Source organism: Pituophis catenifer, unplaced genomic scaffold, assembly GCF_029215685.1.
Source record: "Pituophis catenifer annectens isolate HBS135680 unplaced genomic scaffold, rPitCat1.0.hap2 SCAF_2, whole genome shotgun sequence".
NCBI lineage: Eukaryota > Metazoa > Chordata > Lepidosauria > Squamata > Colubridae > Pituophis > Pituophis catenifer.
In genome coordinates this window covers 24786250-24802446 of record NW_027256882.1, presented here as the reverse complement: position 1 = coordinate 24802446, position 16197 = coordinate 24786250, and the positions used below count along the sequence as shown (strand labels likewise).

The window sequence follows — 16197 nt, the reverse complement described above, 5'->3', positions numbered from 1 at the left end:
CTCCACGTTGGATGTTCTTGTCCACTCACTCTGTTTTGCCAGTTTTTCCAGAATTAGCAAGCTCTTTCTTGCTAATTGCTAATACGTTGCTTTGATCCGTCTCATTTCCCCACAGACATCTCAAGAATATAAGCCATGCAGTTTGTTTTCACAGTGGCCCACCAACTGCTCAAGAGAGACCTTTCATCTCCCAGGAGATGGCCTTCAAAGGCTGCCCCACTGCCATCAAAGCTAATAGCCATTGATCTTCAGGACTTCCAGAAATTAGCCTAACAATTTTCTGAAGCCTGCTGAGCTGGTAGCCACTACTACATCTTAAAATTGGCCACGGCAGCAAAAGTGCCTCTCAACCATATCACATAACCAAGTGTATCAGACAGTTGCTCTTCTCTACCTGTTCTGTGCTCCCCTCACCCCTTACGTGCATGCGCAGCAGAGACCCGAAAACCAGCTGGCTGGCGGGAAGTGTGTGCGCATGCACAGTGGGGCGGAGCTGGAGCAATGGCTCGCGTGCCTGCAGAGAGGGCTCTGTGTGCCACCTGTGGCACACCTGCCATAGGTTCGCCATCACGGGTATAGGATCTCCTACTTGAGCAGGGGGCTGGACAGGAAGACCTCCAAGGTCCCTTCCTGTTCCTGTTCCTGTTCCTGTTCCTGTTCCTATTCTATTCTATTCTATTCTATTCTATTCTATTCTATTCTATTCTATTCTATTCTATTCTATTCTATTCTATTCTATTCTATTCTATTCTATTCTACTCTATTCTACTCTACTCTACTCTACTCTACTCTACTCTACTCTACTCTTCTTATATCACATGGTCACAGCACCCTGCAACCAGTTGTAAATATGGGCAGGTTGCCAAGTGTCTTAATTGCATGTGTCACTGTCTGGTGCTATTGCTTAACGCACTGTAAGCCGCCCTGAGTCTCCGGAGAAGGGCGGCATATAAATCAAATTTTTTAAAAAAAAAAGGTGGTGCGATAATCCAAAGTGCAAGAACAGGTTACATAAGTCACTTTTTTCTGAGTCTGTCGTATCTTCAGTCAATAAATGAACAGTTGTAACTTGAGGACTATCTGTATTCATTGGAAGGTTCTCCAATATCACATTTTAATGAGCAAAAAAATTCCTATCCTGGGGAGATTCGTAAGACAGATAGAATAGATAGATAGAATTCTTTATTGGCCAAGTGTGATTGGACACACAAGGAATTTGTCTTGGTGCATACGCTCTCGGTGTACATAAAAGAAAAGATACATTTGTCAATGTCTTTTGGATCAGTTCAGGATGGAGTGGGGTGATGTGGGGATTTATTTCTGCACATTTGAAACTTGTCCTCTTTGGAATAATTCTTTCTGCCTTTTTTTTTTATTGAAACAACTAACAAAAATTAAAATATGCACACACAGAGGCACTGAATTGACCAAAAAATAGGAAATAAATGCAACTGAAAACCAAAGCTAATACTTAACAGATAAATGGATACCCTTTTAAGATATAAAAACATCTATTTGTGACTATCTAAAGGATAAAATATAAATACAAAAATTTTAAACACGCATAGTCAATATTTTTAGCCAAAAGATATTTCTATATTCAAAGGTTATTTACTTATTAGAAAAAAATGTTAATATAGCTAAAAATTCTGAATAAACAGATATAGAGATCTTCAAAACTCTTTACTGTTGCGTTCATTCAGCTGTGGCAATTTCCCAATCTTCTAAATATTGCCAATTCCATCCACCACCCTTTAAAACCTAAAGCCTTTGATTTCCAAACTTTTGTGATAACATATCTAACAATAACAGACACTTTGCACCAATGTTTAAGTTAGGGAAAATAAAATATAAACCAAATAGTTGGATTAATTACAGAAAACTGTAGAATTCCCCCCCCCCCCCAATTTAGAATAACACAGTTGGAAGGGACCTTCTGGAAGTCTTCTAGTCCAACCTTCTGCTTAGGCAGGAAACCCTACACCACTTCAGACAAATGATTATCTAATCTCTTCTTTAAAACTTCCACTGTTGGAGCATTTACAACTTCTGCAGGCAAGTTGTTCCACTGATTAATTGTTCTAACTGTCAGGAAATTTCTCCTTAGTTCTAAGTTGCTTCCCTCCTTGATTAGTTTCCACCCATTGCTTCTTGTCCTGCCTTCAGGTGCTTTGGAGAATAGCTTGACTCCCTCTTCTTTGGGGCAGCCCCTGAGATATTGGAACACTGCTATCCTGTCTCCCGTAGTCCTTCTTTTCATTAAACTAGACATACCCAGTTCCAACAACCGTTCTTCATATGTTTTATCCTCCAGTCCCCTAATCATCTTTGTTGCTCTTCTCTGCACTCTTTCTAGAGTCTCCACATCTTTTTTACATCATGGCGACCAAAACTGAATGCAGTATTCCAAGTGTGGCCTTACCAAGGCATTATAAAGTGATATTAACATTTTAAAAATTTAACGTTTCCAAGGCTGTCTAGATCCTAGACAATGTATCTTAATAAGCAATAATTTTCTGAATCAATTAAATTTAAACTCCCGAATTAAAAAGGAATTCTGTTCCAGGAAATGTCTTAAGCAAATGATCAAGTTTAAATCCTGAATCACCTTCCCAAACTATTTTTTTTCTTTTTTGAAGTTTTGAAGAAACCCTGCCTGATTGATGTTGGAATGTATACAATACTGATAACATTCTTTTAATTTCAAATTACTGTAAGTAGACTACCTACAGTTCGTCAAATCTTGTATGGAATCTCTGATAATTGTTCTCTAGTTTCGGTTACTTCCAGATATTTCCATATGTTCACAATGAAGTTTCTCATATTTTCTTAATTATACATGTCAGTTGAGTTTATCTGGGCAGAATGTCAATCATCCAGCTCATCGTTGTCCCAAAGGTAAATTTTCAAAAGGCAAATTTTTCCTTGAAGACGTTTCGCTTCTCATCCAAGAAGCTTCTTCAGTTCTGACCGAATGGTGGACGATGGAAGGATTTATATTCCTTGCAGTCATCTGGTCATTAGCGCTCTTTCTGAGAGTTACCGATGCCACTTGGAGGTTTATCTGTGCCTTCAGGGTCACCTGAATAGTTCAAATCAGTATGGAAAGGACTATGATAGACTATGTTGTCAACTGAGTTACCTCTCATACTAAGAACATTGATAAGGTCTCTCTCCGGTATGAGTTCTTTGATGGCTCTTCAGATTCCCTGCTTGCCTAAAACACTTCCCGCACTGTGAACATTCGTAGGGTTTTTCTCCGGTGTGAATCATCTGATGCCTCTTCAAGTTAATTCCCGTGCTGAAGCACTTCCCGCACTGTGAACATTCGTAGGGTTTCTCTCCGGTGTGAAATCTTTGGTGGGTCTTCAGATATCCTGACTGACTGAAGTATTTATCGCAGTGAGAACATTTGTAAGGTTTCTCTCCGGTGTGAAACCTTTGGTGGGTCTTCAGGTATCCCGCCTGCCTGAAATATTTTCCGCACTGAGAACATTTGTAAGGTTTTTCTCCAGTATGAAATCTTTGGTGGGTCTTCAGACATCCGGCCTGGCTGAAGCATTTCCCGCACTGAAAACATTTGTACGGCTTTTCTCCGGTGTGACTTCTCTGGTGTAATTTCAGGTTTCTCCTTGTACTTAAGCGTTTCCCACACTGAGAGCATTCGTACTGTCTATTTTCTGTCGGACATGTTGGAATTCTCCTCAGCGAGTCTGCGTGAGTCACGTTTTCCTCATATTCGGAAGACTGGCGAGGTTCTTCATTCTGAGAGTAACTTTGTTTCCCACGTTCAAAGAATGAGTGCATTTTCTCACTTATTTTCGTTTTCTCCGGCAGTCTAGTTGAGGAATTAGGCTGGAGGTTCTCTTCAGAATTGGGACATTCTTCATAATCCTCACTGGAATGGATCACATCATGTTCTACTCTATAGCGGCACCTTCTACCGTATTTGGAGAACACGGGCATTTCTTCCTTACTGGACTTACTGGTATTTTGGATAAGGGATTCTAAACATTCGTTCTTTCCCTTCTCTCTTTCTGTTCTCTCCTGGTTTTCAGACTTGGCTCCTTCCCCCTGCATTTCTGCGATCTCTTCCTTATTCCTGTAGTTTATCTGTGGGGTTATTCTGTATTTTTCTTCCAAGGCATTTTGTCCATAATATGAATTCTTTTCATTTACCTCACACTCTCTTACATCATCTGCAGAGAAACAAAGAGGCATTTTAACCAGTCCTCATTCCTTTACCTTTTCTTTCAGTGTCTGGTTTCTCCTACAACATCCATGAGCTCGGGTAGCACAATGGTTGAAGTGCAGGATAGGTAGGCCTCAGCCTACGACCCTAATTGAGCCCAACAGTTCTGTTGCTGAGTGAAACATTGGTTAAGTGAGTTTTGCCCCATTTTATGACCTTCCTTGCTGCAGTTGTTAAGTGAATCACTGCAGTCAGGGGTGGGCTTCAGATCCTTTAGCAACAGGTTCGCTGCCCCGTTGCTGAGTGGACGTGACCATGGTGGCCTAGTCGGCCACCTACATCACGGCGGGGGATGGGGCATTTTTCACCCTCCCCAGGCTCCGGAGGCTTTCCTTGAGCCTCCAGGAGGGCAAAAACAGCTTCCCCTGGGGTCCAGAGGCCCTCCGGAGGCCAGAAACAGGCCCGTTTCCAGACTTCTGGAATCTTTGGTAGGTCCGTTTTTTGCCCTCCCAGATTCTCCGCGCAGCCCCTGGACTTCCCTGGAATGATGAACGGGCCGCATGGAGACTCCTGGGAGGGGAGGGGCGGGGTGGGCGTGGTCAGCCAGGGGTGGCATTGGGGCAGTGGTGGGTTACCCCCGGTTCGCACCGGTTCTATAAAACCGGTAGTAAAACCGGCGGGAGGCCCCGCCCCCTGACCCTGACGTCATGAAAACGCTTCTGCACATGCGCAGAAGTGCGCAACCCCATTGCGAACCGGTAGTAAAAGTAAGTAGAACCCGCCCCTGATTTGGGAGTTCGCTGAACCCCGGCGATCCTTGGCTAGAGGATCGCCCGAACCCTGCTGAACCCCCAGGAGTCCACCCCTGACTGCAGTTGTTAAGTTAGTAACACAATTTATTTATTTATTTTATTTTATTTCAAATTTATATACCACACCTTCTCTTGAAAGACTCAGGGCGGTGTACAGCCAGATAAAAACATACAATACAAACATTAAAAAACAATTAAAAGGATATATATTAATTTGGCCCCAGTTTAAGATAACGAACCAATTAAAAATAAAAAATATGTTAAAAAATATGTTAACAATTGTTAAGTGAATCTGCCTCCCTCATAAAGTTTGCTTATCAGAAGGTCGCCAAAGGTAATCACATGACCATGAGACCCTTTCAACTGTCATAAATACAAGTCAGATGCCAAGCTTCCAAATTCTGATCGCGCACGACTACGGGGATGTTACAATGTGGGGGGGAAGGGTCCTCAGTCAATCCTGATGGGGTTCAAGGTCGACTTGGCCTTCCGCATCCTTCCGAAGTCTGTAAAATGAGGAGCCAGATTGTTGGGGGCAATATGGAAATAATGCTTCTACCTTGTAAAGCACCCAGAGAATGCTGCCAAGAATAAAAATCCAGATAATAAAGGCTAGAAACCTTACCATGGCATTCCAAAAATGCATTTCGGGCAGCCCTCCGCTTATAACCATTCTCTTGGTGACCATTTAAAGTTACAAAGTCACTAAACAAAGCGACTTACAACTGTCCTCACACTCACCACCATCTCACAGTCACACAATCAAAATTCGGATGTTTGGCAATGTGTGTTTACAAGGGTTGCAGCATCCTACGGTCATGTGATCATCATTTGCAACCTTCCCAGCTGACAAGCAAAGTCAACAGGGAAGCCAGATTCTTTTTCTTCTTCTTCTTTTTTTTATTTGATTTATATGCCGCCCTTCTCCGGAGACTCAGGGCGGCTTACAATGCGTTAAGCAATAGCCTTCATACTTTTGTATATTTATACAAAGTCAGCTTATTGCCCCCATAATCTGGGTCCTCATTTTTACCTACCTTAGAAAGGATGGAAGGCTGAGTCAACTTTGAGCCTGGTGAGATTTGAACTTGCAGTAGTTGCAGGCAGCAGATGTAAGTGGACGTTAATAACAGTGCTTTAGTCTGCTGAGCCACCAGATTCATTTAACAAATGTATCATTCACTTAACAGCTGCAGTAATTTGCTTTCCAACAGCGGCAAAAAAATGATTGTAAAATCTGGCATGACACACTTAACAACCGCCTTGCTTCGAAACAGAAATTCTGATCCCGACTGTGGTTGTACGTTGAGGACTTCCTGTATTACAATAAAGACTGACCTTCGTGGGCCCTTCAGGGTCAGGAGGGGCAGCTTAAACTTGACTATAAGAAGAGGCAGGAGGGAGGAGTAAGGAAGGGGTAACTTCACGAGTAATTGGAAATCAGCATTCTGACCTACGGTTGATGTAGCTTCTTTCTTAATGTTTGCTCAGCATTTGTTCCTTATTTCCAGGTAGTGCAGTGGTTAGAATGCAGTATGTTGTGGCTCCGTTACCTGAGCCTGTGTCATCGGCAGGAGAGGACTCCGAGAGTGAAGGAGAGGAGTTGGCAAGGCCTCCCTCTCCAGGACCCTCCTCTCTGGCAATGCCTTCGGTGTCCGCCGAAGGGCAAGAGATAGGGCCAGGGCCAAGCACATCCACGCAGCCACAGGTGGACAGTGATGAGGGTAATGAGTCTTGGCTGGATCCTCGGCAGCGTCGTAGAGATAAGCGCGCGCAACAGAAGAAAAGGCATGCCAGAGATTAGGCTGAGTCACTGGACCACACCCCACAGGGTATAAAAGGGGGTGAGGTGGCCATTCAGACTCTGTGACGGACAAAACTAACTACTATCGAGTCACATTGCATCTTTGGAAACAACATTATCGGCCTTGGATTTATTTTACGAACTGGACAATTCTTGACTGTGTGTATTTTGTTTTATGAGTAAAGTTCTTGGCAAGCAGCTACCGGCTCAAAGTTGACTCAGCCTTCCGTCCCTTCCAAGGTGGGTAAAATGAGGACTGTTGGGAGCAATAGGCCGACTCTGTAAACCGCTTAGAAGGAGCTGTAAAGCACTGTGAAGTGGTTATATAAGTTTAAGGGTAGTCAGTGCTATTGCTATTTCAGTTGCTAGGAATGGATTAAAACTGGTTTCAAATGGATTCAAACTCAAACATCTTGCTTTGCCAGAGATGTGCATGGTGGATGTGAACTCTGAAAATCAGCTTTTCTTATTCTGCAGGTAGCCAATCACATTGGCTGATCTTTATACGTAGGACTTGAAGAACCTTCCTTACCCGAAAAATCTGGGTTTCCACCCTGCTCCTGGTCTGTTGGGAAGGCTGGCTCAGTCCCCACTTTGTGGTCTGCAAAGAAAAGAAGAAAGGATTGAGGAATAGTAACATAACAGTTACCTTATACCTGTTATCTTGTACATGTTTGACAAACTACATAAATAAATAAATAACACTGCCTCTCTTAGATCTACGAATGGAGAAGATTTGAGAACTGAATCCCCATGATGCGGGGTGGGGGATGGTGGGGAGAGGCAAGGGGAGGGAGGGGTGAGGGGGGGAGAGACAAGGTCCATCCCTTCTGATTTGCAGGGGCAGAAGAAAAGAAGGGTGGAAGGGTTTCATTTTTAGAGTTGCTTGTATAAGAGGAAAATTGTCAAAAGGCAAATCCTCATTCAGCATTTCCTCATTCAGCACTTTCATGAGAAGCAGAGTAGCTTCCAATAAGAATGAGATTCCGGGATCTGCAGCAAGCTCTTGATCTACAACTTGGCAACTTTGAGAAGTATAAACTTATTACTGTCTGCAGAACTCTGGGAGTTGAAGTCCACATATTTTAAAGCTGTCAAGTTTCTAACAAAGACGGAGCAAGCAGAAGGACAGAATTGAGGCATCCATTTTGATGCCCTGCAGGCTAAACTGCATTTACTCCAAATGCTTTTTTCTAGAAAGCTGACCCAAGTCATTCGATTCCACCAGCCTAAGTTATGTCACAAATACAAAAAGACAAAAAGAAAAAGGGGAGAGGAGAGGAGAGGAGAGGAGAGGAGAGGAGAGGAGAGGAGAGGAGAGGAGAGGAGAGGAGAGGAGAGGAGAGGAGAGGAAAAAAGGAAAGGAAAGGAAAGAAGGACAGGAAAGGAGAGGAGAGGAGAGGGGAGAGGAGAGAAGAGGAGAGGAGAGGAGAGGAGAGGAGAGGAGAGGAGAGGAGAGGAAAGGAAAGGAAAGGAAAGGAAAGGAAAGGAAAGGGAAGGGAAGGGAAGGGAAGGGAAGGGAAGGGAAGGGAAGGGAAGGGAAGGGAAGGGAAGGGAAGGAAAGGAATGGCTCTTTCAGAAGAATGTTACCTTTCTCTATCTCACCATTTTCTGTCTTCATAGCTTCCAGAGGTTTTTCCTCCACGTGTAAGGAATCCATCCGCTCTTCCTTTATGGAACCCTGAAAAAAAATGAGGATGCTGTAATTCAGAGTGAAAGGACTGATTTTATACACACATAAAATAAAAAATCTCAGCCGTTCTCTATTACACAAGCCCAATAACAATTAAGTTACATAACTGTGGTGGGGTCCAACCATGTCATCCTGAAGGTATAAACAGTGATTTTTTCTGCAGGCATTTTGAAAAATCTGCTTGGACTGGGGAAGGCTATAAATCAGTGTTTCTCAGCAGCTCTAAGAGGGGCATTCTGGGAGCTGAAGTCCGGCGCTCTTAGAGCTGCTGAGAAACACTGATTTATAGCCTACCTACCCGAATCCAAGCATGGCTGACTGGGGAATTCTGGGAACTTAAAATTGCCAAGATTCAGAAACACTCCTAAAAATATTACAACTATCAGTAATGTGGGGTTTTGCACTGTGCTTCATAATTCCTAGATACGGCCAACTGAGGAAAAAGTAAAATTTATTTATTTATTTATTTATTTATTTATTTATTTATTTTTAAATTTGTATACCGCCCTTCTCCCTGAGGACTCAGGGCGGTGAACAGCCAAGTAAAAGCATCAACTACAAACATTAAAATACAATTTAAAAAGATATATATAAATTTGGCCCCATGATTAAAAACAATAACAAACAATTAAAAACATTTTAAAAAGTGTTAGGCCAGCCCGGCTTGCTGGAAAAAGAAGGTTTTAAGGGCACGGCGGAAGGCACCGAGGTCTGAGAATCAAAGAGCTGATTCTCACACCAGGAGAAGCTACATCTGATTTTTCCTCCCACAAGGAAGGAAGTAGGAACACAGCAACAGTCATAAGGGTGAAAAATAAGTCACTTTTTTCAGTGCCCTTGTAACTTCGAACGGTCACTAAATGAACTAAACGAACTGTTGTAAGCCGAGGACTACCTGTATATAGTATAAATGCAGTAAGCTGACAACTGAAAATGGGGCATGGCTATACAGTAGCCACTTCCACAACATTCCATGATAGAAACCCTCCGAATTAATTCTTAAAACTTCACCTGCCACGACCCTGATCTGGTCTGTTCCTGACTCCGAAGGAAGTCCTCCACCAGGGCCACCGCCTGGGGACACGTGTCCGGCCTCCTGGCTTGGATCCAGCTCCGGAGGTCAGGTGGGAGGCTGGCCAGGAACTGCTCCAAGATGAGGAGCTCCAGGATCTGCTCCTTGGTGCGTCTCTCTGGCCTCAACCACTGAAGACACAGCTGGTGGAGCTGGCCGTAAAGCCTCCTGGGATCTCCCACCTCCTGGCAGCAGAACTGTCGAAAATGCCGGCGTTGCATTTCCGTCCTCAGGGCTTCTCCTCGCAAGATGGCCGCCTTGACCTTCCCATAATCCTCTTGGTCTTTGGCGTCCAGGGTCCGGAAGGCCTCTTCCACTCCTCCGCTCAGAGCTGGCCGGAGACAAGCTGTCCATTCTCCTCTGGGCCAGCGGCAAGCTGTGGCCACCTGTTCGAAGGAGGCCAGGAAGGCCTTGGGGTCTTCCCAGGGGGAAGCCTCTGACATCATCAGGGGGTTTCGTCCTCTTCTGGTCTTGAGGAACTCCTGCCACTGGGCCTCCCAGCACTGTTGTCTCGCTTTGCAAGATTCCCCTTTGTTCTCGCGTGATGCTCCCCATCCTGGCTGCTTCATCCTGCCTTCTGACGTAAGAGGGGTGGTGGCTTTTCCAGATTCTTCTGGTCCCACTTCCAATCTGGGCTCTATCAAAACGCCGTCCTTCATTGCTTTCATGCCCAAGGGAAGACTTCAGGGCAGACCTAAGAAAAAACAGAATATGCACAGTTGTCCATTTGCAATTTCGTGGGATTTTAGTCTCTCAGCCCAAGTAGTCATTGTATAGGTAGTCCTCGTTTTACGACCGCACAATTGAGCCCAAAATTTATGTAGCTAAGCGAGAAATTTGCGAAGTGAGTTTTGCCCCCCCCCCCCCGTTTTTGCGACTTTTATTCCCACATTTGTTAAGTGAATCACTACAATTGTTAAATTAGCCACAGGGTTGTTAAATGAATCTGGTTTCCCCCTCGACTTGGCTTGTCACCAGGTCGTAAAAGGGGATCACATGTCCCTGGGACACTGCAACCGTCATAAACAAGAGTCAGTTGTCAAACGTCTGACTGTACATCACATGACCACAGGGATGCCTGAAATGGTCATAAGAGTGAAAAACGGTCACGAGTCATGTTTTTCAGTGCTGTTGTGACTTCGGACGGTCACTAAGTGAACTGTTGTAAGTCGAGGGCCATCTCTAGTTCTAGGGGTGACAGTGTTAGACAGGCACCACAGAGATCCAGATTCTGATCCCTACTCGATCACTGAAGATCCCTTAAGAAACCTGGCACTCAGCTGGTTCATAAATACGAATTGCTGTGCATCTGAATTTTGATCAAATGATCATGGGGAGGCTGCAAAAGTCATACCTATGGAAAACGGCCATAAGTCACTTTTGTTGTAACTTTGGAACCGGTCACTAAACGAACTGTTGTAAGTCGAGGACTATCTGTCCTTTTTTTTTTTTGGTTTTAAAAACAAAACTTTATTAAACATATAAAAGTAAAATATTATACCATTTATATACAAGGTACATATATATTAATACAAACGACAATACATAAAAAGAAAAAGTGACTTTGGTCACACGTCCATTATCTTATTAACGGTGCATATTTGTTAATTATTATTATCGTACAAAATTTTCCATTTACTCTCATTTCTACGAGTTATCCAATCATACATACATACATAAAGGAGCCTTGGTGGTGCAGAGGACTAAAGTGCTGTTAAATAGTACTTAGCTGCCAGCTGCCTGCAATTACTGCAAGTTCAAATCTCACCAGGCTCAAGGTTGACTCAGCCTTCCATCCTTCCGAGGTAGGTAAAATGAGGACCCGGATTGTGGGGGCAATAAGCTGACTTTGTATAAAAAAGAACACCGCTTGGGGGGGGGGGGTCCTGAAAGCCCTACTAAGCAGGTATATACTAAAGTATGAAGGCTATTGCTTAACGCATTGTAAACCGCCCTGAGTCTGTGGAGAAGGGTTGCATATAAATCGAACCAATAAATATTTTATTTATTTATTTTAATTTTAATTTAATTTGTATACCGCCCTTCTCCCAAAAGGGACTCAGGGCGGTGAACAGCCAAAATTAAAATACATACAATACAAAAGTTAAGATAATTAAAAGAGATTAAATCAATTAAAAGAGATTAAATAAATAAATAAATAAATACCACCTATTCCACGCTATATAACATTTTGAGTCTACCTTATCCTTCATTTCAAATGTCAGTTTGTCCATTTCCAAACAAATCCAAAAAAATCTATAATTGCACGGAAATGAACCATCTGTCCTGGAAACATTCTTCCAAGAGGTCTCTCAACTTCCCGGCCTATAACTCAGGCCTCCCATCCAAGTCCAAACCCACCTTGGTCCTGCTTAGCTTTTCAACAGAACCACCCAACCTCCACTCTCAACCCCGGAAAGACCCCAAGGGACAACCTGGGCAGGATTGTAAATGCCCCCCCCCCACCCCATCTCCCATATTGGGAGAGGAGCTCAGAGAGGCTCCAACCACTCCCGAACCCATCATCCCCGTAGGCGATCGGCCGTGGCTTATGGGCAAACCCGCCCCAAGTCTCCAACCCGAACCTGGCAGGGGATTGGAAAGCACCTGTCTGGTGCCCAGCAGTGGCCCGCGGGCACCGGGTCAAGAGGGCTCTGGGAAGCGCCTCCTTCTCCAGCCGCAACGATGAAGGAGCCGGCTTGGCCCTCCGGACTGCCGGGCGGAGGTTCAGGGCTGGGCGGGGAGGACGATCGCCGGCCGCCTCGGCAGTCTCCTGCAAGGGGAAAGGCTGCGGGAGGCATCCGCTGCTCGGCTTCTCTCGGGCGGATCGCGACGCTTCGGTTCGCCCTTGTTTTCCTCGGGTTCCGGGGCTGGCCCGCCCCCTCCGCGCCGGCCCCTGGCGAACCGGAGGAGCCGAGGAAGAGCGGCCGGATGAGATCGAGTTTGGATCGGGCGATTCCCGCAGGTTGCTGGGGCCGCGCGTTGCACTCGGGAGTTGATCCGTGTTCAGTGGGAGGAGCAAAACCTTCCGTGTCCTTTAGATATATAAAGAAGGGTATGCAAGAATGGAGTAGGTCTAGTCTAGTCTGATAAAAAGAAGGACTAGGGCAGTGGTAGGTTTCAATTTTTTTCACTACAGGTTCTGTGGGCGTGGCTTGGTGGGCGTGGCAGGGGAAGGATACTGTAAAATCTCCATTCCCGCTGCACTCCAGGGGAAGGTCACTGCAAAATCCCCATTCCCTCCCTGCTCCAGGGGAAGGATACTGTAAAATCTCAATTTCCCTCTCCACTCCAGGGGAAGGTCACTGCAAAATCCCCATTCCCTCTCCACTCCAGAGGAAGGATACTGTAAAATCTCCATTCCAATCCACCCTACTCCAGGGGAAGGATACTGTAAAATCCCCATTTCTTCGTCACTCCAGAGGAAGGATACTGTAAAATCTCCATTCCCACCCCACTTCAGGGGAAGGATACTGTAAAATCCCCATTCCTTCCTCACTCCAGAGGAAGGATACTGTAGAATCTCCATTCCTACCCACCCCACTCCAGGGGAAGGTCACTGCAAAATCCCCATTCCCTCCCCACTCCAGGGGAAGGATACTGTAAAATCTCCATTCCCTCCTCATTCCAGAGGAAGAATACTGTAAAATCTCCATTCCTACCCACCCCACTCCAGGGGAAGGATACTGTAAAATCTCCATTCCCACCCCACTCCAGGGGAAGGATACTTTATAATCTCCATTTCCACCCCACTCCAGGGGAAGGATACTGTAAAATCTCCATTCCCACCCAACCCTACTCCAGGGGAAGGTCACTGTAAAATCCCCATTTCCACCCCACTCCAGAAGAAGAATACTGTAAAATCCCCATTCCCTCCTCACTCCAGAGGAAGGATATTGTAAAATCCCCATTCCCACCCACCCCACTCCAGGGGAAGGATACTGTAAAATCCCCATTTTCACCCCACTCCAAGGGAAGGATACTGTAAAATCCCTATTTCCACCCCACTCCAGGGGAAGGATACTGTAAAATTCCCATTTCCTCCCTATCAGCTGGGACTTGGAAGGCAGAGAATAGATGGAGGTGGGGCCATCAGAATTTTACTACCATTCTCTGAACTGCTCAAAATTTCCACTATCGGTTCTCCAGAACTGGTTAGAACCTGCTGAAATCCACCTCTGGACTAGGGGTGACATGATAGCATTGTTCTAGTATCTCAGGGGCTGCCACAAAGAAGAGGGAGTCAAGCCATTCCCCAAAGCCCCTGAAGGCAGGACAAGAAGCAACGGATGGAAACTAATCAAGGGGAGAATCCAATCTACAAATTAGGAGAAATTTCCTGACAATAAGAAGAGTCAACTAGTGAAACGACTTGCCCCTAGAACAGTGTTTCCCAACCTTTTTTTTGGCCATGCCCCACCTAAGCATCTTAAAAATCCTGATGCGTCCCCCCCACCGTGACATATATTTCTCACTATTCAAAAAGTGATTCCTACTCACATGGAGGAAGCCTAAAAGGCCATTAATTTGGTTTCAACAAGGTTCCAATTGCCCCCATTAAAAATCATATTGCCCCCCTTTGGGGGGTGGGCCCCATATTGGGTACCACTGCTCTAGACATTGTGGGTGCTCCATCACTGGCGGGTTTTTAAGAAGAGATTGAATAGCCACTTGTCTGGAACTGTACAGGTAATCCTCGATTTACAACATTGCTTAGCGACCGTTCAAAGTTACAACAGCACGGGAAAAAAGTGACGTACGAACATTTTTCAAACTTACCTGGAAACCTGGAAACACAACCTGTAATATATAAGCCATCTCACCACTCTGAGTCCTCATGGGAATTCGTTTCCAGTTCTTCTGTCACCCATGTTACCGTGCTCTGAATTGTTCCAGTCTGTCTAAATCAGGGGTCCCCAAATTTGGCAGCTTTAAGACTTGTGGACTTCAACTCCCAGAATTCCCAGTCTTCAACAACCATGCTGGCTAGGGAATTCTGGGAATTGAAGTCCACACTTCTTTTAAATTCCAAGGTTGTGAAACGAGTGCCAAGTCGTTGCAACACCCATTTTGTGCGCCGAGTAGCACAAAACGTTCTGATCTAAATCTTTCTTCAGAGCTGAAGCTCAGAGTGAGAAACAGCCAGTCTGTGAAGGAGCTGGGCAGCATCTCAGCCAAGCAGAATAATGATGATTTTCCATAATTTGAAAACACGGAAATAGCCAGTCCCTGTTCAAAAACTGGGAGAGATCGGAACGTTTTGTGCTACACAATTAACAAAAATGGGTGTTGCAAGATCTTGGCGAGTCAACAAGGACAAATCTCTTGTGTGAGGATCTGAGTTTGCCAAATGTTGGGTCTGAATCTTGTTTCCACAGAACTACAGCAAGATATCCCAGAAGACTAGCTAAGAAATTAGACTGGACACCAAAAAGATGTTTCCTGTTATCTAAGCATTGCCTTGACTATGCCTTAGCCCCCTAAGAAATTAGAAAAAAACCTTTGAGGTGATTTAAGGCTGTGATTTTTATTTTTATTTTATTTTATTTTATTTTATTAGTCATATTTCTATGCCGCCCACTCTCCGGGGACTCTGGGCGGCTTACACCAAAGACAGTATACTAAATAGCATATTGCCCCCTAACTATCTGGGTCCTCATTTTACCCACCTCGGAAGGATGGAAGGCTGAGTCAGCCTTGAGCCGGTAAGATTTGATCCGCTGATCTGCTGAACTAGCAGTCAGCTGAAGTAGCTGCAGTACTGCACCCTAACCACTGCGCCACCTCGGCTCTTTTTAAGATTGTTTTGTTCACACAATACAACCTTGTATTGAGCCGAACCATGATTTACTGAATTAACCCTGTTGCTAATGAATTCTGGGTTTCTCAAGTAATCTAGTTGAAACGGAGCAGAGCCAACGCCATGCTAGAATGGCATTTGACAAAGTAGACCACAACCAACTACTTGATACGATAGTCCTCTTCCCAGAATTCCTCTCTGAGCTCCATCCAGGGAATGCTGGGACCTCTTCCTGTTTCAGGGCCAGTTGAGCGTTGGTCTTCCCTCTTTGAATGGTATTCCCAAGAGCAGCTTTTCTCAATCTCTGTAACTTTTAAGATGCATGGACTATGCTGCTAGCTGAGGAATTCTGGGAGCTGAAGTCCACACATCTTCAAGCTGCCAAGGTTGAGGAACACTGATCCAGAATAGGTGAGGTCTTAGTAACCGAGTCTCATCCCACGTTCACTTTTCAGACTTAAAGTGAAAAACCAACTTTTTCTCCAACTTTTGTCTATTTTTTGCTTGGTCTCCTGAAGATTTGTTTTAAACATATACATTATGTTTATTAATCTTGATTCTGTACTTTCCTATTAGCTCAGGGGTGTCAAACTCAATTTCATTGAGGGCTGCATCAGGGTTGTTTGACCTTGGGGGAGGGGCAGGGTGGGCGTGGCCAGGGTGGGCGTGGCCAGCTCAACATCACTTGTGTCGGGGGCACCTGTGGTGGCCGAGTGCTCTGCCACATGTGGCCCTCCCAAGCTCTGTTTTCATTGGCAGAAGCAACATGGGCGGGCCCTTCGCTGTCTCCAGGCCGGCCCCATGGGCCATATCTATGTACCCCG

General features: G+C 44.9%; 1 protein-coding gene across 1 annotated transcript; it reads right to left on the bottom strand.

Annotated features, from left to right (window-relative positions):
* Positions 1–3024: 3024 nt before the first annotated feature.
* On the bottom strand, positions 3025–10171 carry LOC139310010 (zinc finger and SCAN domain-containing protein 22-like). Its single transcript, XM_070934188.1, has 4 exons — positions 9513–10171; positions 8414–8489; positions 7341–7409; positions 3025–4199 (listed from the first exon to the last, which is right to left on the bottom strand). Exons 1-4 carry the CDS (start codon positions 10140–10142, stop codon positions 3151–3153), a joined length of 1824 nt encoding a protein of 607 aa, XP_070790289.1. The 5' UTR covers positions 10143–10171; the 3' UTR covers positions 3025–3150.
* Between the last annotated feature and the right edge of the window lie 6026 nt (positions 10172–16197).

Coding starts and splice junctions, on each gene's coding strand:
- LOC139310010 (XM_070934188.1), bottom strand. CDS start 10,142: ATGAAGCAGCCAGGATGGGGAGCATCACGCGAGAACAAAGGGGAATCT. Junction 8,490..9,512: donor CCAGATCAGGGTCGTGGCAG/GTGAAGTTTTAA, acceptor ATTTTTTTTCAG/GGTTCCATAAAGGAAGAGCG. Junction 7,410..8,413: donor AGCTATGAAGACAGAAAATG/GTGAGATAGAGA, acceptor TTTTCTTTGCAG/ACCACAAAGTGGGGACTGAG.